The sequence below is a fragment of the Mustela lutreola genome, chromosome 7 (genome assembly GCF_030435805.1).
Source record: "Mustela lutreola isolate mMusLut2 chromosome 7, mMusLut2.pri, whole genome shotgun sequence".
NCBI classification, from domain to species: Eukaryota; Metazoa; Chordata; class Mammalia; order Carnivora; family Mustelidae; genus Mustela; species Mustela lutreola.
Window position 1 is genome coordinate 117,420,288 of NC_081296.1, and position 25,573 is coordinate 117,445,860.

The 25,573-nt window shown below is 42.5% G+C and overlaps 2 protein-coding genes across 6 annotated transcripts in view; one reads left to right on the forward strand and one right to left on the reverse strand.

Moving 5' to 3' along the window:
- Positions 1 to 515: 515 nt before the first annotated feature.
- Positions 516 to 20,292, reverse strand: ZBTB25 (zinc finger and BTB domain containing 25). 2 transcript variants are annotated; one of them, XM_059182314.1, is made up of 3 exons: positions 20,205 to 20,292; positions 6,019 to 6,198; positions 516 to 2,944 (listed from the first exon to the last, which is right to left on the reverse strand). In XM_059182314.1, the coding sequence occupies exons 2-3, from the start codon at positions 6,189 to 6,191 to the stop codon at positions 1,810 to 1,812; spliced, it is 1,308 nt and encodes a 435-aa protein (XP_059038297.1). In that variant the 5' UTR covers positions 6,192 to 6,198; positions 20,205 to 20,292; the 3' UTR covers positions 516 to 1,809. The 2 variants fall into 2 exon arrangements, with proteins under 2 accessions (XP_059038297.1, XP_059038296.1); XM_059182313.1 differs by lacking the exon at positions 20,205 to 20,292 and adding an exon at positions 19,234 to 19,392.
- Positions 18,429 to 25,573, forward strand: part of ZBTB1 (zinc finger and BTB domain containing 1) — a 31,109-nt gene continuing 23,964 nt past the window's right edge. Inside the window, exon 1 of one of the 4 annotated variants that reach the window (XM_059182302.1) lies at positions 18,429 to 18,624. The gene's annotated coding sequence lies outside the window, so the exon portion shown is untranslated. Of the gene's footprint in view, positions 18,625 to 21,193; positions 21,483 to 24,062; positions 24,159 to 25,573 lie in introns of those variants that run through there. The other 3 variants (XM_059182305.1, XM_059182301.1, XM_059182303.1) reach the window with 3 other exon arrangements.

Sequence of the window (25,573 nt, forward strand, 5' to 3'; positions counted from 1 at the left end):
TCCTGTATCAGCGGCAACACATCTCAGTCTTGACCCCAGGAAGCCTTAGTCGTTTGTCTGAGGCGGAAACTCAACTACCTTAAACAATGCCCACTGGTTTCTTCATTCAGCTTTCAAGAAAAACTTATCATTTCATAATTGACCTAAGGACCTTACTGTTTACCCACAGAAAACCTTTGTGCCCTTCGAATGAGCCAGCTTAGTCTTTGAGCTCCCTTCTGACTAAAAGCCCTGACACTGTCAGGAGATGTCCTCAGAAGGATGCCATCATAAAGGAGCTCAGAGTTTCTGCATACACTTAATTTCTAAGCCTCACAAACCAGATCTATTAACATATCTATGAGGCTTTGAACGGGGCAGCATACCCAAAAGATGAGGCTGTTTCAAAGCTTCTCTCTTTTGTTATTCTGGATTATCTAATCTTTTAAATTTAAATGTTTCAGAAACAGTTTAGATCTATCCTTTGTGGAGAAGTTTGACCAGCTACTCCCAGCCACAGAAAGCAGGAGAATGTATCGTTTAGTCCATCAGTTTTAATTTTTCCGATGTTATAGCTTTGTAAGTTTCACTGCTATAAAAGGGAGCTAAGTTTATTCACAAAGGAAAAGCTATCATGGATTTCAGACATAGCTCTAGGACATTGACTGTATCTACTGCTAGTTTTATGGATTAGGAAATGAAAACTGTGTTATTGAAAAAACAACTTTTTCAAGTGATATGTAGAAAACTAACATCAACTTGGGCAGCCTAGAAAATCCTCGGACATTGAGAGTAGAAAGGTAATTTACATTTTATCATTTTCCTCTTTAACACTGATGTAAATTTCTGGTCATAAAAAAAATCTCAAATTACTCTTAGGGTCTATAAGAATGCTCTAGATTAAGGTAACAACACTGGGTGTTAGTCAGTGTAGATCTATCTGAATCTGTCTCTACATTTATCGATCTTTGTATCTTCCTATTTCTCTCTGTAGGACTTTGTTTTAATGTCTGATTCCTCTGCCTTCCTCTCTTTTTATTAGAATATTTTTTATTAAAAATGAGGTATGTTCAATGTAAAAAAATTTTGTTTTTTTAAGATTTTTATTTACTTATTTGACAGGCAGATCACAAGTAGTCAGAGAGGCAGGCAGAGAGGAGGAAGCAGGCTCCCCGCTGAGCAGAGAGCCCAATGTGGGGCTCTGGGATCATGACCCAAGCCAAAGGCAGAGGCCCAACCCACTGAGCCACCCAGGCGCCCCACTGTGAAAAAAAATTTAAAAGCCATGTAAGATGCTGCAGAGCTAATAAGTAAAAAGTGATTTTAAAGCTACTTTTGATTTATTATAGCTATGCCTTAAAACCAAAATCTGTATACATAGTTATGCAGTAAAATAACTTTAACTTCCTATATGGCCAAAAATATTTTTAAATAGTCTTCATAGTGGCGTATTCATGTGAAAAATTAGCCAAAACTGATAGTCTAGAATATTCTTTAAAAAATATTTCATTTACTTCATTTTCAATTCAATTTTACTGATTCTACAACTTAAAAATTCTATAAATATTAACTCTAAAGTTCCATAGTTCCTATATTGACTTCTGATTTCTGAACTGTGATTTATGATTGTTCGTAACTCTACTTGAAGGTTACCTTTTAATAGTCATATGTATCTTACAATAAGAAGACCTAATATATACAACCTTAAAACTGTGGATCAATGGTAAGGAAAAAAGTTAATAGAAGTTGAGGAGGAAAATAATTTATGAATAAAAATGCATATGAATTTTCTTTTTCAGAATGGATATAAAAATCGTGAAGGAGAAACTGCTACTCCACAAGAATAGTGTCCACATTTTCTTGTGGGAGCTCTGACTCTAAGGCACAAGATGAATCTAACTGTTCTTGTGACAAGCGAGAACTTTTCAAGGGGACATCAGACCAGCTGTCACAATATGGCTGAAACCTCTGGGCCAACGCATTGCCAAACCTTTGGCATCGGTTATATCTGTACGATTTACCTTTGTGTGTATACATGTGTTCTAGCAATTGGCTTTTTCGGAGAAATTTATGACCACAAATGGAACAGCTGATTTTTCTTTTCCTTGAAAAAGAAAAATTACAGTTTAATTCTACTGGCTCTGTGTCTTTGGAGATCAAAGACACTTGACTGATCTGCAGGGGCTCTGTGGCCCCCTGGTTTGAGTGGTCAGGCTCCTGCTCGTTCTCCTTGACAATGAAGGAGCTGAGCCTGCGGCATTCAAGAGCCTCACTATTTTCATTAAGTGGATGCACTTCACCAAGGTCATTGCTTTCCAGAATGGAAGCAGGGACACCAAACGGGAGGGATCCAGACACATGGGTATGGAGATGTTGCCTTAGGTTACCTCGGGAATCAAAACGTTCCCCACAGTAATGGCATAAGTGTACTTTGATACTGCTTTCAGTGAAAGTGGGACCTGTCCCCTCTGATGAGGGTGAGGCGTGGCTCTGGGAGATCACAGATTCTGGGTCACATCTCTCCTGCTTGATGGACACTGGGGGCTTCTGATGCTCCTCCAAGGCCTGGGCGGCAGGATGGGCCCTCTGCTGCTCTGCAGTGCCATCATCCAGCCCAATAGCGAGAGAGAGCTGCAACTGGGGGTGGTCACCCTGGACAGCAGCTCTGTTGCCACCGTTGTTGGAAGGAGCTTCTTTGACCTCCAGCCCTGGTTTGACAGCTGTTTTTTGGGTCGTTGAGATCTGAATGCCATACAAATTTGAGGACTGCACAGTCTCTGGTGAGAACACTTGATTCATTTCTGTTGCAATGTGAGAAAGGTAGTCGGCGTGAAGAAATCGAATCCCTTCCTCCAAACGACCGTGATCCACAATCTGTTTTGGCCCTTTCCCCGTGTACATAATGTGCAACAAATAGCTGAATATGTCGGGTTGGATGTCAGTTGGTTGTATTTTTATGCATTCACTGTTAAAAACAAAAAACAGACCCACACAAGATAAAATGACCAGTTGGCCTTTTAGTTAGCAGCATACAGCCATAGGCTAATGCAATTTCTTCCTAAGAAGCTCAGACTTAGCAATCTGCCTTAATGAAATATAGCAACAGATAATTAGACATTCACAGCACACCAGCTTTATGGCCCAGCAACAAGTCTTCATGTATTCGACCTACTGGCAAAAGTTAAGAAATACACACAGATATTCTGATTAATTCAACATTCAGTGACTCCTAAGTGGTATGCACTATAGTAGGTGCCAGGGAGGAGAAACCTGATGAAGAAAACAGAAACCTTCCTCTTAAGGAACCTAACAGTCTTTTGCGTACACAACCGAAAGAACTGAAAACACAGACCCAACAGACACCTGGACACCAATGTTCATCACAGCATTATTCACATTAGCCAAAAGGTGGAAACAACCCCAAGCATCCATCAATAGACGAATGGATAAGCGAATTGTGGCATATACATACAGTGGCAAATTATTCAGCCAAAGAAAGGAATGATGTGCTGAATGATGTTACCGTATGGGTGATCTGGAAAACATTTGGTAAGTGAAATAAGCCAGACACAAAAGGACAAATTTTGTATGATGCCACTTATAAAAAATATCTGGGATAGGCAAATTCAGAGAGACAGAAAGTAGATTAGAGTTTACCAGGAGCTTGGGGTGAGGTGGGGAGATGGGGAGTTATTGCTTAATGGGTACAGAGTTGATGTTTAGGGTGATGCAAAGTTTTGGAAATGTCAAGTGGTGATGTTGCACAACACTGTGAATGTACCTAATGCCAGTGAACTGTATGATTAAAATGGTTAAAATGGCAAATTTTATGTTGTCTATATTTCACCAAAATAAAAAATATTTAAAATGTTAAAAATCCATTAAAATTGGTAATATTTGGAACTTAAATTACACTAACCTTATTTTGGCTTCTAAACTATAGTAATGTATCTACTCTTTAAATCACAACTGAATATAGGTATAACTGAAAAACTTCAAAATAACCCAAGCTCAATTTTTAAACATGAATTTACAATTCAGATAATAGAAATAACAGCATAACAAGAAATCAGGAAACACTCTACAAAATTAGGATAAAGAGAACCTGAGGGGAGTGTTGGAGGAACAACAGCCCCATCAATGGACTTATTTTCCCTGAAGCCAATGTTCCTGTCTGCTTCAGAATGCACAGGGTGTCTGTCACATGCTGGCAAGCCATTTCTTTAGTCCCCATATCTCAGGATTCCCTCTCCGGTTTCACTCTTAGCTCTCACCCACCCACTTCCAGGGTCTATGGGAGGGGTTTTATTTATCAGCACAGAGCTGTTAACTGAGGATTTTTAGTTGTTCAACAGAGATAACACAGAGCCAGGCCTGACACCTTTGTATCTCTTGGATTAATTTAGCATGGTGCCTGGCACACGAACAGGTTTTTGGGAGCTGAACCAACTCCTAGCTCTTAGACAAGACTGAGGTGAAGGCACTGTTTCTAATCCAGTTTCTACACTGACACTTCCCATAACGTATCTCCCACTCTAACCTTCTCCCCACTTTGTGCCATGCATTCCAACCATTCTGGTCTACTCTGTTTCCTGAATGTACTAGCCCAGTTCATGTCTGCCTATGTTTTCATACACTTTTTCCCTCTGCCTGCAATGCACCTTCTTGAATTCCTTTACAGTATCTGAAAAAAATTCCTCCTGATCCTTCAAGATCCAGGGCTTCTGTAAAGCCTATTCCTACTTCCTACCTCCTCAAATAGGGCTACTGACACTCCACTCTACCTTATACAACACTTTTATTATAGACGTATCACATTAATTATTGATAACGGTAGCTGACAGTGCAAAGCTCTGTTTTAAGCATTTTAATATTATTAATCCATTTAATCTCAACACCATTGGGTAAGTATACATACTATGCCAGTGTTTGACAGAGAAGGAAACTGAGACACAGGCAGATCAGTTACATCGCAATTGTCTTCTTTACATGTGTTCTCTATTGAATGAACTCCTTGAGGACAGTGAGCATCCTAGCCTGTTGCTGGGGTCTAACATAGCGCTGACACGTAAGTACCCAACAAATATTTAAAAGTATGAAGGGAGGGGCGCCTGGGTGGCTCAGTGGGTTAAGCCACTGCTTTCGGCTCAGGTCATGATCTCAGGGTCCTGGGATCAAGTCCCACATCGGGCTCTCTGCTCAGCAGGGAGCCTGCTTCCCTCTCTCTCTCTCTCTCTCTGCCTGCCTCTCTGCCTACTTGTGATCTCTCTCTGTCAAATAAATAAATAAAATCTTTAAAAAAAAAATAAATAAAAGTATGAAGGGAAATGAAACTGTGTAATTGAGGCTAGACTTCTTTAAGTTTTTCATGAAAGGTCTTTAAAAAAAAAAAAAAAACAACAGAGAATTCTATCACCTTCAACCTAGGAAGGATTAAAGCTATTCTCTAAGAGCTCAGAATCTGAATATGACGTCCCTGCCCACTCCTTACATACCTGTCATGCTGGGATAACCCACATTCAAAAAATCAAAACACTTTCTGAAAAAAGTATTTGAAACAAGTGTCTTTTGAACTGTGATATGGAATATAAGGTGTGTAGAATATGACATTACACCCTTGCTATGAAAGTATTATAGAAAAGATATCAGCAATGTAATGAGTCAGAACATAGATCTAAGCACAGATCTGCATTTGAGGATCACTTATTAGCTGTATAATCCTGGATGGGCCAATTCCTTGACCCAGGCTCAGTTTCCTTTTCTCTAAAATAGTATGGATAATAGTAGAATGTACATTAGGTAAATACTTAGTGCTTGGGTACGGGATAAGCCTTCAATTAATTTTAACTATACTATTGTTTTCATTTTTACCTTCCACCATGCATCCTACATACTGAGATGAATTACTGGATGTGCAAAAAAAATACATATTTTTTTCTTAAGGTGACCCCATAATAAAGAGTCCCCCAAATGATGTTATAATAAGGCTTAGCTATATCACATTAAAAACTCTTCAGATTTACAAAACCATATCCTTACCTTGTTTGGTGAATAAATATCATCTTGAAATAGTTAGAAAAAGCAGCAAGCACTGCTCTGTGGGCTTTGAAGTATACATCTCCAATGGCAACTGTGCAATCACACAGAAAACCAAATTCTCGCTGCATGTTCAGCTGCTGTAGAAGGACAAGGCTATGGCTAGCTGTGTCCATTGTGGCTCTGAGAAAAAGGACAATTTTTTTTTTAAACAAAATTAGCTACAGTTTACACAAACCTACAGAGTACAAAGAGGCCTAAATTTAAATGAGATTATTCAATAGTTTTTAATACTGTTAATTTCACCCCAAACCTAGCTAACATTAAACCCCCCATTATAAAAATATCAATTCTGCTAAAACTGTAACATATGGTCTTTTTCATCTGGTAAGAAGATAGCTTGGTATGAGTGACACAGAAGCAAAAGGAAGGCCTGTCCTTTTTTTTTTTTTTTTTTAAATCAATGTGACCATGTTTCTAGCCCTGTTTCCTCACGAGAAAATGGGAATGAGATACGGACCCCTTCCTTAGAGCTATATGAGTGAAGTTACGTGAAAAGCACCTTGTAATGGAAACTGCTACTCAAATGTTAGCTCTAACTGTTCATATCAGACCACTGCCCTGGCTGGGCTACAGCAGTCATTGCTCCATAGGGATCCTTTGTGTGCTCGGGCTACATGGGCCTCCTAACTATCTTACAATATGTTTGGGAAACGTATCAGTCACAATATGTGCAGGAGCCCTTAAAACAGATTATCAAGCCACATCCCCTGATTTACATATGAGGCCCAGGGACCCAATGGAAAGAGCCTAAACCCTGATATTAAGTGGATTCAGACACATACAAGCATGGAGGCTCCCGAAGAAACAAGAGAGAGTGGGACCACTGGTGTTGGGGAAAATCACGTATGAGGAAAAACATGCAGAAGAATTCTGGAAGAGAAGTCTAGTGTGAGCAGCAAGGGCATTCAAGAGTGCCAAGAGTTCCAGGCAGATGGGAGGCTCTGCTTCAACCCCAACTGTGCGGACAGCCCTGGTGCCTTAAGGAGAAGGCAGCTGTGGTATAAAGGGCATCACTGGCCAGCTGCGAGATCCTTCTCTAAAAGAGCAGCTTCTGAAAAAAGAGAATGAGGTTTTCTCACTAGCCAGAGACCGAAGTCTAAAGAGGTCAGTGATGAGACTGTGGGGTTGCCTGTCTGGAGATTGGCCACAGCTTGGGCAGCAGACAGCTGAGTGATCAGTAATATAATAAAACCAGCTAACACTTATAGTGCCTCCTGTGTATCAGGCACTTTTCACTATAGTTCTCAATATCACTATACAAGAAAGGGATAGTCAATGCATCTACCTATGAAGACACTGAATCAGTACAAAGTCACACTGCCAGTAAGTGGCAGAGCAGGGGATTCAAACCTGGACACTGGGCTCCAGAACCCAAATGTCCTCCCTTTCCACCTCCCGGAGAGAACACGATCCACAAACTGGAGATGCCTAGCAAATGGTCAGGTTCTACATCAAGATACCTCGGGAAGCCGCAAGAATGTCTGGAAAGAGGAATTAGGGAGAAACCCAGATTTCCTGCTGCTTAATTTGCTTACACAAATTTAATACAGAAACACATACTTATTAATGAATAAAGTCTAGGCTATAACTGATAAACAAAAAAGTAATTAGTATTGATATAAGGCTAAATCTATGTTTATTAAAACTATATATTTAATGTACTGAAATGAAATAATCTCTAAGATATATTAAGTAAAAAATGCAAAGCATAAAATCATACAGAGAAGACTACTATTTATGCAAAAGAGGGTAGAGTGGTTATTTTATTTTTAAAAGATTTTATTTATTTATTTATTTGACAGTAAGAGAGACAGCAGAAGAGGGAACACAAGCAGGGGGAGTGGGAGAGGGAGAAGCAGGCTTCCCATCAAGAAGGGAGCCTGGGGACGCCTGGGTGGCTCAGTTGGTTGGGCAGCTGCCTTCGGCTCAGGTCATGATCCCGGCGTCCTGGGATCGAGTCCCACATCGGGCTCCTTGCTCGCCGGGGAGCCTGCTTCTCCCTCTGCCTCTGCCTGCCATTCTGTCTGCCTGTGCTTGTTCTCTCCCTCTCTCTCTCTCTGGTAAATAAATAAAATCTTTAAAAAAAAAAAAAAAAAAAAAAAAGAAGGGAGCCTGATGTGGGGCTGGATCCCAGGACCCTGGGATCACAACCTGAGCTGAAGGCAGATACCCAACAACTAAGATACCCAGGTGCCCCTGGAGTGGTTATTTTAGGTGGCAGAGAAATTTATACAGAAATATAGTCTTCTTTATGTACATATTTTGGAAAGGTTCAAAGAAATGAGTAAAATGTTTACTTCTGGGAGGGAAACAAGGGAGCAGGGTGGGGGAATTGTACTGTTTAAATTTAAATCCTTTTTTTTTTTTTTTTCTTTTTGAGAGAGAGAAAGAGTACAAGTGAGCTGGGGGTTGGGGAGCAGAAGAGGGAGTGGATCTTAAGCAGACTCCATGCTGAGCATGGCACCTGATGTGGGGCTCCACCTCACAACCCTGAGATCATGACCTGAGCTGAAATCAGGAGTCGGACACTTAACCAACTGAGCCACCCAGGCACCTCAAACTTAAATATTTTTATTGAAGTTTAACATCACAAGTACATTCCAACATGTATTCCTTTTCCCCTCATTTTAAAAAATTAGGAGTTATTTCAGATAGACAAATAGGTACAGTGCCAAGGAGACAAACACACAGCCAGCCAGCCATCTCTCCCTCATTTTAACTACCCATTACCTTGCCTCCAAAGGTAATCACCATCCAGACTTTGGGGTTTATGACTGTCTTGTAACATCATCATGTTCTTACTGCATCTTACGTATCCCTTAAGGAGGTATGGTATTATTTTGCATGTGTTAAAATTTTATATAAATAATACTTTAGGAATCCTGAAACTTGCTTTTAATTCTATTCATACATTACTTTTTAAAATTCTACTTGCTCAAACATTAATCTTCTCCCAAACCTCCCCAATTAAAAAATAAATAAAAACAAAACCCTTATTTCTTACCATCTCATTTTAAAAGCCTTTAGGCAATGATGAAATAAGAGGGAACAAAATACCAGAATCTACAGAGACCTGAACATAAACGAAACTCCAAATTGTAAGTATTGTTCCAAAAGGCCATTTAACTAAAAGTCACTGTTTATTTCTATTTGCTGCATTACCTGGGTTCTAAAACATCACCAACTTATTATAGAGAGATTTAAAAACCAAAATAAAACTGTATGCTAGAGATTTCACCATGTGAAAAACATGTGTCTTAGATTCAATGAAATGGTTCAAACTGAAGTAGTTTAAACCAGCCTTACGAACTGTTTAAGAAAAAAACCCCCTCAGATCATAAACATTTTCACCAGGTCTATCTATACACACACACACACACACACACACACGTGTGTGTGTGCATTAGTATAATGAACTATTGAACCACATAGAAATGAGACAGGGCACACTAAAAAGCCACATATACAAAAATCTTGTGGTTAATGGTCTATGAGTAACAGTTAAATTCTTCACTTACTGAACACATTTTTTTGAAGAGAAATTTAATAAAGAAAAATTATTTGAAAGCATGCATTATACAAAGCATAGGGACAGAAGAAAAATACTTACATGCTGCAACTAAGAAGAGACTGCAGGCTAATATGCACCCCAATGTTTATAGCAGCAATGTCCTCAATTACCAAAACACAGGAAGAGAATAAAATCTTGCTATTTGCAATGACGTGGTTGGAGCTAGAGAGTATTATGCTAAGCGAAATAAGTCAATCAGAGAAAGACAAATACTATATGATCTCATTCATATGCGGAATCTAAGAAACAAAACAATGGACACAGGGGCAGGGAAGGAAAAATAAAATAAGAGGGAAATAGAGACGGAGGCAAACCAAAAGAGGTTCTTAACTATGGGGGAAAAACAGGGTTGCTGGGGGTGGGTGGGGTAACAGGGTAATGGGCATTAAGGAGGGTGTTTGAGGGCGCCTGGGTGGCTCAGTGGGTTAAGCCGCTGCCTTCAGCTCAGGCAACCCAGTGAAAAATAAGCCATTTGAACTGAATTTAGATGAAGAGGCAGAAGGTGAACATAGCATTCCAGGCAGAAAAAAAGAGAATGAATAAAATTACAGGGAGGAGTGTGAATATATAGGTAACTGAAGAATTCAGTTTGGCACAGAAAAAACAAAAGTGAATAACAAGAGATGTGGTACCGAATGTAAAACTGAAAGGTACTCCAGTTGTGTTTGTAACAAATGGTGTAAAGACGTTTTTGCAGGAGGGAGAACAGCATAGTAGTTACAGCTTGGACTCTGGAATTAAACAGCTTGGAATAAAATTCCAATTCTGTCATTTAGCTGTATGATCTCAAGAAGATGCTTAATTCTCTGGTCCTTGGTTTTACTTACAAAATATGGATAACTACAGTATCTACCTCACAGGCTGTTACATGGATTTAATAAGAAAATGCATATAAGCACATAGAAATAGTGAGGCAGGCCCACAATAAGTGTTCAGTAAATACCAATTATCACCATCATCATCATCATCATCATCAGGCCTGTGACTCAGGGTTGCTCTAGTAGCAACACATAAAAAAAGATTAGCAAGGGAAAGGTATGGAGAAATAAAGACCCACAAGAAGTCCACTACAATATCCAAGGGACAGTAGTGGAAATGAAGGAATACAAGAGATACACCAGACATAGAACTGACATGGTTTGGCAGCCAGACTGGATGTGGTCAGCCACAGAGGAGATAAAGTCAAAGTCAAGTCTCAGAATTCTAGCTTGGGTTACTGGAAGAATTCATTCATCCCTTCAGGTCTTATTTGCAGAGTAACTGTCATGTGGTAGGTATCAATATAAGAGCAATGTTCCAGAATGCCAGCAAAGAGGCATAGACATAAAAGAAAAAATTCATTTTGGACACAGTGAGTTCAAGGTGTTCATGCCAGCGCATCTGAGTAGAAATGTTTAGTGATCAATGGAGACACTATGCAGGAAAGGGCTAGACAGGGAGAGGAGGTCTTCTGTAATTACATAGCTGAAGCCACCAGGAGTGGATGGGACTATTGAGTGAAATAAAAGGGGGGAAACAAGCTACAAATGAATCATCAAACAACACAGAAAAGACACAAGAGGAGTAATAAGGAAACTTATCAACACTGAGTGGGGGGATGGGTGGGGGGAGGTAAAGGAAAGGCAAGAACCTGGGTGGGGAGTGGTCCACCTCTGGTGGAAAGTACTGCAGAGAAACATGCAGATGAGGCCTATTATAAATACTCCAAGTGTGGTGACTAAGAGATTTCTGGTGACCTCTGACAATAGTCTGGGAAAGCATCAAAAGCAAAATATCTCACTGCAAGGGAATGTTAGACGGCAGAGGCCATAAAGGGCAGGTACAGATAGGATAGGATGCTGACGATAGGGAGCTTCCGCTCAGAGAAAGACTTTCAGGCTGAAGAGGGGTGGCACCTCCGGAAGCCAGAAGGAACAAGCACAATGTAGCAGTCAGCCATAGAGAAGAGAGAGGTTTACTTCTGACAGTGGCAAGGAGACAGCTGAGGTCAGAAGAGAATGTGAGAGTACTCTGTCCATGGCTTTGATTCATACACTGTGAAGGCGGTCCACATGCTGAGGGAAGAGCTGAGTTTAGACCTTGAAAGAAACCTAGAGTAAAAATCCCTGCTGCTAATGTATAGTGATGAAGTTAAAAGATTTTATTTATTTATTTGAGAGAGAGAGAGAGCACAAGCAGGGGAGCAATAGGTAGACGGAGAGGCAGACTCCCCACAGAGTGGGGAGCCTGATACGGAACTTGATCCCAGGACTCCGGGATCATGACCTGAGCCGAAGGCAGAAGGTTAACTGACTGAGCCACCCGGGTGGCTCCCTATAGGCATCCCTACAGTGATGAAGTTTATATAGAACTTTCACATCAATAATTTTTCTGTTTCAGGGGTGCCTGAGCAGCTCAGTCAGTTCAGCATCTGGCCCTTTGTTTCTGTTCAGATTGTGATCTCAGTGTCACAGGATCAAGCCCCATGTCGGGCTCCACACTCCTTGCAGAGTCTGCTTGGGATTCTCTCTCTAAAATAGATAGATGAAATCTTTTTTAAAAAATTAAGGCATAAGGGGATTAAAATTTTTTTTTTCAGGTGAGATACTTCCTATTAAGATGGAAGTTCACTGTCATTTTTGTTAAACTCATTCAGTGAATTTTTAATTTGTCATATTTCTAGTCTAAAATTTTTATCTCATTCCTTTTTAGTTTCTATTTCTCTGCTGAGATTTCCTATTTGTTGACACATTACCACTTTATTTTGCTTTACAATCTTAAGCAGAGTTGTAATAGCTGCTTTAAATCTCTGCCAAACCCAACCTCTGGGTCATTTTGGAGTTAATCTCCATTAATTAGGGTGATAGTTTCCTGTTTCATTTTGGACAATATCCTAGACATTGTGATTACTGTGGTAAAGACTCTAGATTCTGTAATATTCTTCCAAAAAGTACTGATGGTTTTGCTTTGTTGTTACAATTAACTTGGCTGGACTTAAACTTCAAACCCTGTCTCTCTTTTGGTTTAGTTTTTTACTTGTTGGTGTGCTGTATGAAAGTTCAACATATGTATAAGTTTAGGGGTTGGCAAGAGATTCAATATGTGGGGTTCCCCCAGCATCCTTTCTAGGATTTTCCTTTTCTTTCCAGCTGTGTGGTCACTCTGAACTCTGTCCTCTTTTCTTCAAGCAAGTAAGATTACAGATTATTAACCTAAGTTTGGTCAGCTCCTCCTGTCACCAACTGGAGACTTCTCTCAGGAAAAAGCCATAAAAATCATCCACTGCTCTTCCCTTCTTCCAAGTATAGACTTCATTCCAGTTTCTGTCTGATTTCTGTCACTTTCAATTGCCATCCCTTGTTTCTAAAGCTTTTTTTCAAGTTTATAGAGTTGACCCTTGAACCACATCAGTTTGAACTGCACGGGCCCGCTTATAAGCAGATTTTTTTTGGATAAACACAGTACAGTACTATACATGTATTTTCTCTTCCTTATGATTTCCTTTCCCTTTCTTTTTTTTTTTTAAGTAAGCTCTAGGTGCAACATGGGGTTTGAACTTACCACCTGGAGATCAAGAGCCGCACACTCTACAGAGCCAGCCAGGTGCCCCTTATGATTTTCTTAATAACATTTTCTTTTTTCTAGCTTATTTTATTATAAGAATACAGTATATAATGCATGTAACATATGAATTACGTTAATTGACTGTTTATGCTATCAGTAAGGCTTCCAGTCAATAGTAGGCTGTTAGTAGTTAAACTTGGGAGGCTGGGGGTAGGTGTCAAGTTAAATGCAGATATTTGACTGTGCAGGGAGGCTGGTGGCCCTAATCCCCACGCTGTTCAAGGGTCAAATGTAGTTTCTAGTTCAGAACTGTCCCAACAGGAACTAGTCAGCCATTATTATTACCCTTCACCACTTCTAAGAAGTTCTGGCCTCAAGATCCACTTACACTCTTAAGAGCAGCATTAGGGACTGCAAAGAGCTGTTGCTTATGTGGGTTGTATTTATCAATATTTACCATATAAAAAGTGAGACATTTTAAAATGTTTAATTCATTTTAAATAATAATAAACCCATTATATTTTAACATTTTTTTCTAAAAAATAACCACCTATATTTTTTAAGTGGGAAGAGTAGCACTGTTTTCTATTTTACAGTACTCTTTAATACCACGCTTTAAAAAATACAGCTGGGTTCTTTGTTTCTGTGTTCAATCTGTTGCCACAACTTGTTTTAATTCAAGTATATTTAGAGATTTTGGCCTTTCAAAAGCAAGATCCTTGCAGATCCTGAAAAGGTTTCAGGAATCTCTGGGGATCCTTGATCCACACTTTGAGAATCTCTGCCCTATGCTATCTTTTTTTAAATCCTATGAGGTAATAGAGCAGATATAATATTAGTTCCATTTTATGGCTGAGGAACCAAGGCTCAGAGAAGGTGGGAGAGGTACGCAAAGTCAACAACTAGCCATAATGGTGCGGTAGTATTTCGAGTCTGACTTTTTTTTTTTTTTTAAAGATCTTATTTATTTATTTGACAGACAGAGATCACAAGTAGGCAGAGAAGCTGGCAGAGAGAGAGGAGGAAGCAGGCTCCCTGCCGAGCAGACTCTTAACTGACTGAGCCACCCAGATGCCCCAGCATTACAGTATCATTGACTATAGCCCCTATACTCGACGTTTCATCTTTGTGACTTCATTCTTTTATGACTGAAAATGTTTTGTTTTGTTTTTTTTTAAGATTATTTATTTATTTGACAGACAGAGATCACAAGTAGGCAGAGAGGCAGGCAGAGAGAGGAAGGGAAGTAGGCTCCCTGCTGAGCAGAGAGCCCGATGCGGGGCTCAATCCCAGGACCCTGAGATCATGACCTGAGCTGAAGGCAGAGGCTTTAACCCACTGAGCCACCTAGGCGCCCCTTGAGTCTGACGTTTAACTCATCCCCTTTCTTCAAAATCCCCATCTGTAACTTTTAACATACATACCGATGGCAGGTTTTGCAAATATATTGAAGCGAATAAAGGGAAACTTTTTCCAAGTTTATAAAGTGAAACAAATTCAGATATGCTTAAGAGGAAAAAAAAAAAAACCCACAACTTAGACACATAATAGGTTCGCTCAAACTTCTTTGTATAATAACAGACCTTTCACATTTTAAGGCAACACAATCAGATTTTATTTGTCAAAAGAGCCAATCCATCACAAAGTTATTAAAAACGTTTTCTTTTAAGATTTTATTTGTTTATTTGAGAGAGAGAATGAGCATGAGAAGTGGGAGGGTCAGAGGGAGAAGCAGACTCCCTGCGGAGCACGGAGCCCAATGTGGGACTCAATCCTGGGACTCCAGGATCATGACTTTAGCCGAAGGCAGTCACTTAGCCAACTGAGCCACCCAGGCATCCCTTAAAAACATTTTCTAATACAATCTACTTGGCAAATTTATTAGATAGGTTTTTCATGTAGCCTTTGCTCATCATTTCTTTGACCATAAATATTATTTTCTCTGGTATGTGGAATAGCTAAAGATTCCTATGCATACAGAAAGATCTCAGAAGTTTTATTTAAGAATTTTGAGTGGAGAGACATGTGGGTACCTATACTGGTTAAACATCTGCCTTAGGCTCAGGTCATGATCCTGGGGTCTTGGGATGGAACTCCACTGTCAGGGCTCCCTGCTCACCGGGAAGCCTGCTTCTCCCTCTCCCCACTGCTCATGCTCTCATTCTCTCAAATAAATAAATAAAATCTTAAAAGAAAAGAATTTTGGGTGGAAATTTTAAGATGTGAGAAGAGATGCAAAAAATAATTTATCATTTTATTATAGAGACAAAAGCCAAAATGAAAGAGTGCTTCATCTTAAAATGCTATACCTATTATCAAAGTGGTATTTATACTATAATAATAGAATTAGTATTAATATTTAAGAGAGACTACAAAACCTTGTTTACTAACTAAATTGTAGTAACTCTGGATTAGCTCAAACTAAGTAAACTACAACAGCTTTATACCAGTATCCATTTTTGTTTAATTCAAAGCTAACTTGAAATTTAACATCTTTTGATTTTTACTTATTAAAAAAAAATCTTTTGTATTAGTTAGACTGGACTCTCAGACCTATGGTAGCCAGACCATGTCCTGGAATACATAGCTTTTCATTCTCTCAGGCTGTAGAATCTTTAATAAAAATGGGACAAGAGGACTAAGACATCTGTTCCTGTAGAAAATAAACAGTCTTAGATATTTTCTCTGTGGTTCCTACCACTGTGACTTTATTATTAAATTATCATTAAGAGAAGGAGACAGAAAAGTTGGCAGAAAAGTTGGCAGAGGAATATGTGCAGCTTTTTTGAGATACTTACTCATGGCTATAAATACAAAGGTAAAAGCAGAAATATTCAAAGTACCACATGATGACAGACTTTATACAATGATTTTAACTTTTTAATCATACTTTCACAGGATTATGGAGGTATAACATTTTATAACCCAGGGAAAGAATGTTTGCAGAGATCATTTTATCATGGACTAGTAGCTCTTATCACTGACTGTATTGTAAAACTTTCAATGCAGACTGATGCCTGTGTCCTACTCTAGACCAAGCTAAACAGAATTGCTGAGAGTGAGTCTCAATCCTTTTTTATTTTTATTTTTTAATTTTTTTCAAAGATTTTATTTGTTTATTTATTTGACAGACAGAGGTCACAAGTAGACAGAGAGGCAGGCAGAGAGAGAGAGGGAGAAGCAGGCTCCCCACTGAGCAGAGAGCCCAACACGGGACTCAATCCCTGGACCCCAAGATCCCAACCTGAGCTGAAGGCAGAGGGTTAACCCACTGAGCCACCCGGGTGCATCTCACATCCTTTTTTAAAAAGGATAGTGGTTCTAATACGACGCCTCAGTTAGGAACCACTGTGTTAGAAGGAAACCAAGGAAAATAAAGAGAATATGTCACACTGTAGAATTACAGAGAAAAAGAAGCAATTTTACAAGCTATGCTCAAAATGTGGGAATTGTACCAATTACATTAAATGAACAAAAATCAACAATTGTAATTCTAATTGTAAATTTAAACAAAAAATTATCCAGATTCTGAGAAATAGAAGTGCTCTCAAACTAGTTAATTGGACAGTGGGGGCAGAAGAGGAACATACCATTTTCAGACTTCTTCTAAAAAAGTATTAAGAAAAAAAGGTATTTGCTCTCATACACCATTATGCCTATTTTCATAACATCTGAAGATGATATGGAAATCTCAAATCTGAGAATATTGAGATAAAATGTGCAGTAATTCTAAGCATCTGCTTACGAAAATCACTGAAAACATTAGAGAAGAGGGTAAGAAGCAGACGTGGTAGATGACACAGGAAGAGCAGTTATGCTCTAGAAACCTTTAACGGAACAGGGAAACGTTAGTTTGGGGCCTGCCTGTTGCCAGACACAGCCAGCCTACTACATCTCTAACCATCTAACCAACATGTGGGATGCCTGATAAAGCCACAGCATCAGGCAAACAAGAGTGCTAACACCGGTTAGTGCAAATTGCTAGTGAACCTTAAAAAAATAAGAACCCTGTAAAGGAAAATAAATGATTCTTCTTAGTCCACTAAAAAAAAAAAAAAAAAAAGAGTGATGACTGCATTTCTGAAAGAAAAAAACAAGGTACTCAAAGGACAGAAGGAAGCTGGATAACGACAACGCGAGTACAGACCTAGAATACAGTACAAACAAAACTAATTATAACTTCTGAATATAGGTGAACCAATACTTCCTTTGCCACGGAATGCTCCACAAACACGTTATCCAGATGGCTTAATGAAGCCTTTTGCTTCAAGTGCCTCGAGTTTTTCACAAGGAACAAAAAGTCAACGTATGATTGATATGTACAGGGAAGGAATAGTTTAGAGAATTTTCAGAAACAACTTACAATAATATAAACACTTTTTCTTCAGTTAAGATTAAAAAAAAGAAAGAAAAAAATTCCTGTGAACAAAGGGAAAGCAGATGTGTGAATAAATTCAATTACTAATCCTGAAACTGATGTTTGTTTCAAATACTTTCCTCTTCCTCTACTCTCCCCAAGCACGTTCAAGTAGTAATACCTTTCCCATCCTAGAGGGAGTAATACTGTTCTAGTTCAAATAGTTACCATTATAATGAGTAAATACTACATGCAAGGCCTTGTGCTAAGTGCTCTATGTACATTCTTTTAGTCCTCACCTTGGCTATGTGTTATTTTTATATCTATTTTACAGATGACATGGGCTTAGAACACACAACTAGGAGACAGTATAAAGTGGCGATCAAAAGCTAGGTCTAACTCCATAACCTGTGCTGTAACTATAAATCATAGTATTTTTCTTAGAATTCTTTTCTCAAAAGATGGAAGTTCCCATGCAATTTGGAATAAATAAGCAGAAAGGGGGGCACAGGAAGTGGTGTAGAAGTACTTTATAATTTATCAAGATAAGAACACCTGCACTGTTTTTTTTTTTTTAAGACAAGGAAAAAACCCTGCAATAATATAAATCCCCCCAACTCTGTTTTGGACTTTTATTACAAAAAAAGGACAAGTTTTTTCTTTAACAAGATGGTCAAGCACCACCTACGGGCCATAGTAAATAAATCACTTTGGTTCAGTGGTGGGGAGGGCATTATGCAACACTTCCCAGCATTGCCCTTGCCAGGATATTTTACAGCCAAAACTCTTGGGCCCCTCCTCCCCAGCTAGACAGCCTGGCTCCTGCACATTCCCCTCAGGAGATAGGGTGGAAGCACATAGCTCCATTTTCTAAGGCAAAGAGGGCAGCTGAAAGTCCTGCTCAGCCTCTCTGGGCAACCACAGGCGCCAATAAATCAGCCACAGGCGATTCTCTCATCCCTTTCCCGGCTTGAAGTGGTAGCAAGATAAAATGCAAAAGAGCACTGACTGGACTTGGGAGATAAGTGATCTAGCCTTGAATTCTACGGGCAAATGACAGCATCGCAGAAGCCAGGTAAATCTCTGTTTCCTTGTTTCTAACAAAGAGACAATACCACCTCCCTTTTTGTCAAGTACTCAGAATTCATCTATGAAAGTGGCTAGCCACTGCAGGTGCTCAATAAACAGCCAACAACTGGAGCAGAATCCATCTCCACTACCTCCAAATAAGACATTCAGGGAAGGGCTGGGCAAAAAGGTAGAGCAAGTCATTTGAGGCCCCTCCCTGCTTTGTTACTGACCATCCCTTCCAGGTTCCACTCTTTCCTGATAACCTCCCAGCCATCAGAACTAATCTATTCCAAGTGCTATCCCCATATACTGCTCGCTCTTAAGGAACTGATTCCTGATACTGGATAGTTTACGCTTAATCGAAACATACCTAGATTGCTCAAGGAACTTTGATGCCTTAACCTAAGGAAGTAACCAATGCTGCAAATGTTGGTTATTCTTACAGAGAATAGGGCTGAATTTTGGAGAAGATGGGCTTTGAGCCCCCAAATACATCATAGGCAATCTATTCTACCTAAAGACAATGCCAACCCCATTACTTAAAATACCAGAGCCAACACACAACGGCCAAGCCTTGTTTCTCAATAATCTGAATCAAGCCAAGTATAATCACCTCTGGCAGACTGTCTCTACAGTGAGTGGGTTAAACTGGCACTGCGCTCCTGGTGTGGTAACCAAGGCCTCGAGCCCTGGAGTCCAGTTACTCAAAAGGTGTGTAGGGCTTCAGTCAAGCTACACGTTCGTTAGGCCCAGTGTCTTCATCTGTAAAACAGAGGGATGAACTGGATTTCCTGTAAGGCCCCTTTCAGCTTTAAAATCTGTCATCCCAAAGTGTACTTTACACACTTGACAAAACGCTGCGCCAAACAACAGTTTTGTCAAAAAAAAAAAAAAAAAAAAAAAAAACACAACCTTGAGTCTCAAGAGATTGAATGCGAAATGTAATTTCCTGGGGGGAAATGGGCGTTACTGAATGAAACACCGTAGCTGCTGTCAAATTCCAAGTACAGCTCTAAGTGCTGTCAAAGTAGCTTGGTTTCTCCAAATAACGAGAGCTAGGGAAGCAGTGAACGATCCGGCAAACTTTAAAAAAGAAAAACTGGATTTACTCAGAGTGAGATTAACATAATCTGAAAAAAAGGAAAGAAATGAATTATGGAGGAGGAGGAACTTCCTGCCCTAGAAACGGGGTAATCACAAACGGGGGTGGGGAAGGGAGAGGACAGTGGCCGCAGCGTCTCTCAGCTTGCACCAAGAGACCCGCCCACTTGCAAGAAGGGTTCGCGCGGCCGCCCGGGGAACGCCGCGGGCCCGTCGGGGGTTCCCGCGCGGGGTCAGGCCCCTGCATCCGCCTTCTGCGGGCAGCGAGAGGCGGCTCTGGGCATTCTCCGCCTAGTGCTCACTCGCGGTTGCCATTTTCCTCCTGCGCCCTGATTGACATGTCAAACGGACCAAAACACCCCTCGCCCCAGCTACTTGCATCTGTCCCGCGACCGGCGCAGCTGCAGGCCGCCGCCCCGGGCGGCTCGCGGCGGGAGGGACTGAGCCCGGAGCAGCCCACAGGGGCCGGGCCGCGTCGCTTACCCAGACGCCGCCGCGGCGGCCAGCCGGCTCCTCCGTGCGGGAGGGGCGGCTCCCGCGCCGCGCACGTCACGCAGCGGCGCCGGCTCACGCACCCTGCGGTCCGCTCTCGCGCGGCTTCCCGCGCCGGCCGCCCCGCGATGGGCCCACGTGACCGCGCGCCTGGTAGCCGGGGAACGAGGGGCGCGGGGGTTGAAGTGTGCGTGCGTGCGTACGTGCGTGCCCTCCCGCCTACTCTAGTGGCCAGGCGGGGGTCGGCCCGCGCTCGGGGTACCTCCGCCACGGTCCTCAGTCGTGACTCTGTAGGCGGAAGCGTGGAGACGAGCCTGAACGTCACAGGCTCCCCACACACAACCGCGTGACCCGGGGACTTTCCCCAGGGCGTGCAAAAGCACAGCAGTGCCTCACTTCGGGGGTGGGGGTGGGGAAGGATGCGCCCGCGTGTTCGCGGGGAGAGGGGTGGGGGCGCGGGGCCAAGGAGGCTGAGCCGCTGGAGCCTGGGAGGGGAGGCGGGCTGGGTGGGGTGGGGCATGGCGGGGGAAGTGACTCAAGGCCAGAGGCGGACAGGCCTATGGCAGGCAGAGTGGGGGGAGCGCGGGGAATGGGCGACCCCGGACCGCCTGGCGGCGCACGGGACGGGGCAAGGGAGCTGGCGCCCCCACAACGTCAGGGACGAACTGAGAGGGAAGGCTCGGCTGCCGAGCCTTCCGGGGCAGGGGTCTGACATCTGGACGGAGTGGGAAAACAGCATCCTGCCCTTGGGGAGTCGGGAGGAGCCCAGTCCCATCCAGCTGTGCAAACAGGAGGAGGAGGAGGTCCCAAGCCTACCCTTGGGAGAGGGGCGAGAGGGGTGGTAAAGCCGCCGCCGCGCCGGCCCCCGCGGTGCGGGTTGCGCCAGCCTCCCCGGAGCCCGACGCAGAAACTTGTTGCAAACAAACAGGCGACCGCGGGTGCCCCTAGCAGCCAGCGGCGGAGTGGGTGGGCGGGCGAGAGGGAGGGGAAGGCTGGCGGACGCCGCAGCGAACTGGTGGGCAGACCCGGAGTCGCCGCGTAAGCGGGGCCGGCTCAGTGCGGTGCGGCAGGCGCGGCTGTGCGGCAGCGGAAGTCCTTTGTTGCAGCACAGTCCCTGGCAGAGCCAGAGCCTCTCCGCGCAGCCCAGCCCGAACGCCGCGCGCCGCCGCCACTGCAGCTCGCGGCCCCTTCACCTCCGCCCGCCTTTCCCGCGGCTGATTTGCCTTAAACTCCCTAAAACCTCCGCAGCCCCGGTTCCTGCTGCGGCCGGTGAGTATCTGCCAGTTGTGGGGCTATTTGCGCAACTTTGGCCCGGGCGGGAGGACGCGGGCCGCGGGCCTGGCGGAGTGCGGGGCCGGAGCGGTGCCGACCCGTGCGGGGATCCAGGGCGCGGAGGACGCGCCGCGAGGACCCGGCGACGGGCGGCTGCCGGGCCGCCTGCTCGATCCCGCCGTTCGCCGGCGCGCCTCGTCCGGGACGTGCGGCCTCCCTGGGTCGGAGGCGAAGCCCCGGCGGAGTCTAGTTCTCAAATTAGTTACCTTCTTTTCCCTTTCTTTCTCTGTCTTTATTTTTTGGGGGTGGGGGGGGGAGGGGAGGGGAGGTGTAGACGGGAGGCGGGAGGACCCGGTTGATTGACGTGCCCAGAGCCCGCTTCTCTCAACTTACAGCTGCGGCTCCTCGGCGGGTGGGAGGGGAAGTGTCCCGGAGCCCGAGGCCGCAGACTTGGGCGCGCTCCGAGGGAGGAGGCGTAAGAGCCGTGCAAATTCTTGCCACGCTCTTTTCACCCCCCTCTTGCCGGCACACACGCTTTTTGTTCAGTAAAAAGTAGTGGGTCTTGGGTTTGGGAATTTTCGGTGGAAAAGATGTGTTTCCTGGGAAAAAAGTGCTTTCGATTCCAGTGGTGGGCGCTTGCTAGAAGTTCTGTTAGTGTTCGGCAAATGCGTTGGGCGTAGATCGGGAATCATAACCGCTAAAACTTGGAGGCTTGGGTCTGAGCTCAGCCACCTTCCCAGCCTTAGGCAAATTAATCAACGAACGCGTCTGTAGGATCTGAAAGGTTAACATGACCTTCTCCAAATTGGGAACGTCGGGGAGATGTCGATGAAAGTCCTTGATGTTTCCTGGGGGACAGCAGGGCATTTTGTATGTGTGTAATAATAACTCCAGTCGAGCTTAAACGTGGTAGGTTACGCGCAGATTCTCTGTTGGCCTGAGTGTAGTTCCGTACCGTATGTCTCGCTGTCTCACGACAGCAACGATTTTCTCGAACCCGAGGAGTGGTTCCAGGCTTTTTGAGGAGACTTCTTAGAATCAGTTTCATGGTTCGAAGTTCAAGGCACTTTGGAGCAGAAATGGTGAAGGATGTAGTTCTCATGTTAACTTCAAAGCAATCACTACCTTCTCCTTTGACAGGAAGAAATTTGAGTCTGTGAAATTCTGTCAGTGCATATGGATATGATGGGGGGAGAATTGGGATACTAAAAGAGGAAGCCTGAATGATGGCTGGCCATCACAACCTCAAAACTTTATTTTTGATTCACTTGCTGGCTCTTTGATGAAGTATCAGTAATAACTGAATGGGTTTGGGCGCTGGATGGGGGCTTCCTCATCTTAGAGAAAATTGAAACCTGGTGGATGGGAAACTATTTTCAAAGATCAATAAAGACCGTCTGCAGTAGAACTTTTTTCTTTAATATCTTAACATTCGTTTTAAGAGATTTCTCCATCGTGACCAAATTTTCACTGTGTAGAATAACTCAGGTTGAGTCGCCTTTCCAGAAGCCTTTCTATTCTTCCCATTACAGTGGGATGGCCTACTTTGGAGGTGGTTTGTGGGGGAGTCCTGGTGCCTCATTGTCAGAGAAAAAAGAGACCATATTTAACCAGGACCTTAGCGGGGCATGGAGTGCAGTCTCAGTCACTTGCTCTTGACCTTATGTTTTGATTTCATGTTAACAGTGCTAAATTTTTTTTTTTAAGATTTTATTTATTTATTTGACAGTTCACAAGTAGGCAGAGTGACAGGCAGAGACAGAGAGAGGGGGAAGCAGGCTCCCCACTGAGCAGAGAGCGTGATGTGGGGCTCGATCCCAGAACCCTGGGATCATGACCTGAGCCGAATGCAGAGGCTTTAACCCACTGGGCCACCCAGGCACCGGAACAGTGCTAAATTTTGTACTGTTTCCTTTCCTTATTCTCTTTCGCCAGTCTCTGAGGAAGATAAGTTCATGGAGCTTTTTGAGAGTGTCTCTGTGTTCTTTTTAGCACCATTTCCTATCCTAATGTGCGGGAGAAAAGAAGTGTCTGCTTTCCGGGCCTTTCTTCTTCCAGTCAGGAAAGTGCTAATAAGCCTTAGCTATTAACCTTCTGGCCCAAAGGGAAGACAACCATTTGGGATACAAAGGCAGAAAAGTTTCCATAGATTTTTATTGTTAAGCTGTAATCTGTTGTCTTCCCAAAAAATTAAATTGTATTTGAAAAACACCTGCTTGAGAGGTCACTTTGGTCTCTACAGGATGTTTTCTCCTGATATTTTTTTCCTTGTGCTAGTATATTTTATCCTGAAATATTAACATTGTTAGTCTTATATGCTTTTATGTGAACCAAATTAAGTGATTCATGTATATTGTTTTTTTTCTCAAAATGGAAATACAAAATCCATGTTTTTTTGTAAAAATTCAACCTATACTAGAGTACATAAAATACAAAAATGAAAGTCATTCCGGAGATAACTGTTAATAATCAATTCCTTGTTTAAAACGAGGAGAGGCAGCATTCGATCATAACTGTGCTGTTGTATATGCATCACCCTGCCTAAGGATGGCCTGTGATGATTCATGGCCTTATGTTCTCTATTCCCTACTCAGGTTGGTGAGAATTGACTAGGTGGAGAAAAGGAATGTTTTGCCTTGGACTGGTTTAAAATTCTATGATCAAGTAACAGACGTGAGTGTTTAAATATAACAGGGTTGCTATTTTAAGTTTGTCCTTATGAAGTCTACTTCCGTGGTCTCGTTCTCAAACTTTTTCATGCTAATGATGATGTCCATCCAGCCTCTGATCGTTTGATTTATATTGGCCAAACTCATTTTAAAAAACAACAACAGGGGCACCTGGGTGGCTCAGTGGGTTAAGCTGCTGCCTTCGGCTCAGGTCATGATCTCAGGGTCCTGGGATCAAGTCCCGCATCGGGCTCTCTGCTCAGCGGGGAGCCTGCTTCCCTCTGTCTCTCTCTGCCTGCCTCTCCATCTACTTGTGATTTCTCTCTGTCAAATAAATAAATAAATAAAATCTTAAAAAATAAAATAAATAAAAATAAAAAAATAAAAAACAACAACAACATCAAACCCCCAAAAGCTTCATATTTGTAGAGAGTTTAATAATTTCATGGTTGGGAGGGAAGGAGTGGCTATACTTGCCGTGAAAACCACTGCCCAGACATCCCTGTATTGATATGGTGTGAAGGGTTCTCCTTGATCTGTATCTAGAGGTAGCATGCCAAACATCAAGGAAAGAGAATTAGAACGAAGAAGGGGGATTAATGACTGCAGTTTGTAGACGTGGCACGGGAGGACACGGCACATATTTAAGATAGATTTCTAACTATACTTACATCATGGCTTGTATGGGAACTACAAGAGATCTTAGAATGAGTGTGAAGTGGTTGATGATGTTCTGAAAACGAAGCCCCAAAATAGTACATAGAAGTTTAATCACAACATTGAGTGTTGGGGACATGGGTTTTTTTACACTGCTCTGCTCTGAGTTTAAAATCGTTTTCCCAGTAACGTTGGAAAATGAATTAAATCACCAACCGGATTTTTCATTTCTTATCTATGTGAGCTACACATAATCCTTTTTTCAAGGTAACTAAAGAGCTCCGTCCCCACTTGACATCTTTTAGTGTTAGGGAAGGGCTTGCTCTGATGGGCTGTGGGAGTCAGCAGATGGAAGAGGAGATGGGGCAGGGGCATGGCGTGCCGCCTGCCATGTGGAGCTGTGCGAGAGTGGGTGACTGTGAGGCTCAGGACGTTCCAAAGCGGCACTTCAGTTAATAGTCATTGCCAGGAAGAGTGTTGTCTGGCTTATAAAAGCTGAAACTCGGTTCTGAATCAAGACTCCAGAGTTTGAGTCCCATCTTCTGCTTGCCAGATGAGCACTCCAGTAACAACCACTAAACTTGTTGCCTTATTCACAGAATGAGGATAATGAAAATACCTATCTCAGTGTCGTGAGAACCAGTTGTTTAATGTATGGGAACTTGCTTTGTAAATTTTTACCACTATGTAAAAGTTGCCATGATTGAAATAATGCAAAAATTTAAGTGCAGAAATGCAAATAATGCAAAAAATTGAGTGCCT

Excerpts from the sequence above, each read along its gene's own strand:
- ZBTB25 (XM_059182314.1), bottom strand. The coding sequence starts at position 6,191 with ATGGACACAGCTAGCCATAGCCTTGTCCTTCTACAGCAGCTGAACATG. Across the intron at positions 2,945-6,018 it reads ATATTTATTCACCAAACAAG|TGAATGCATAAAAATACAAC; the intron begins GTAAGGATATGG and ends TGTTTTTAACAG.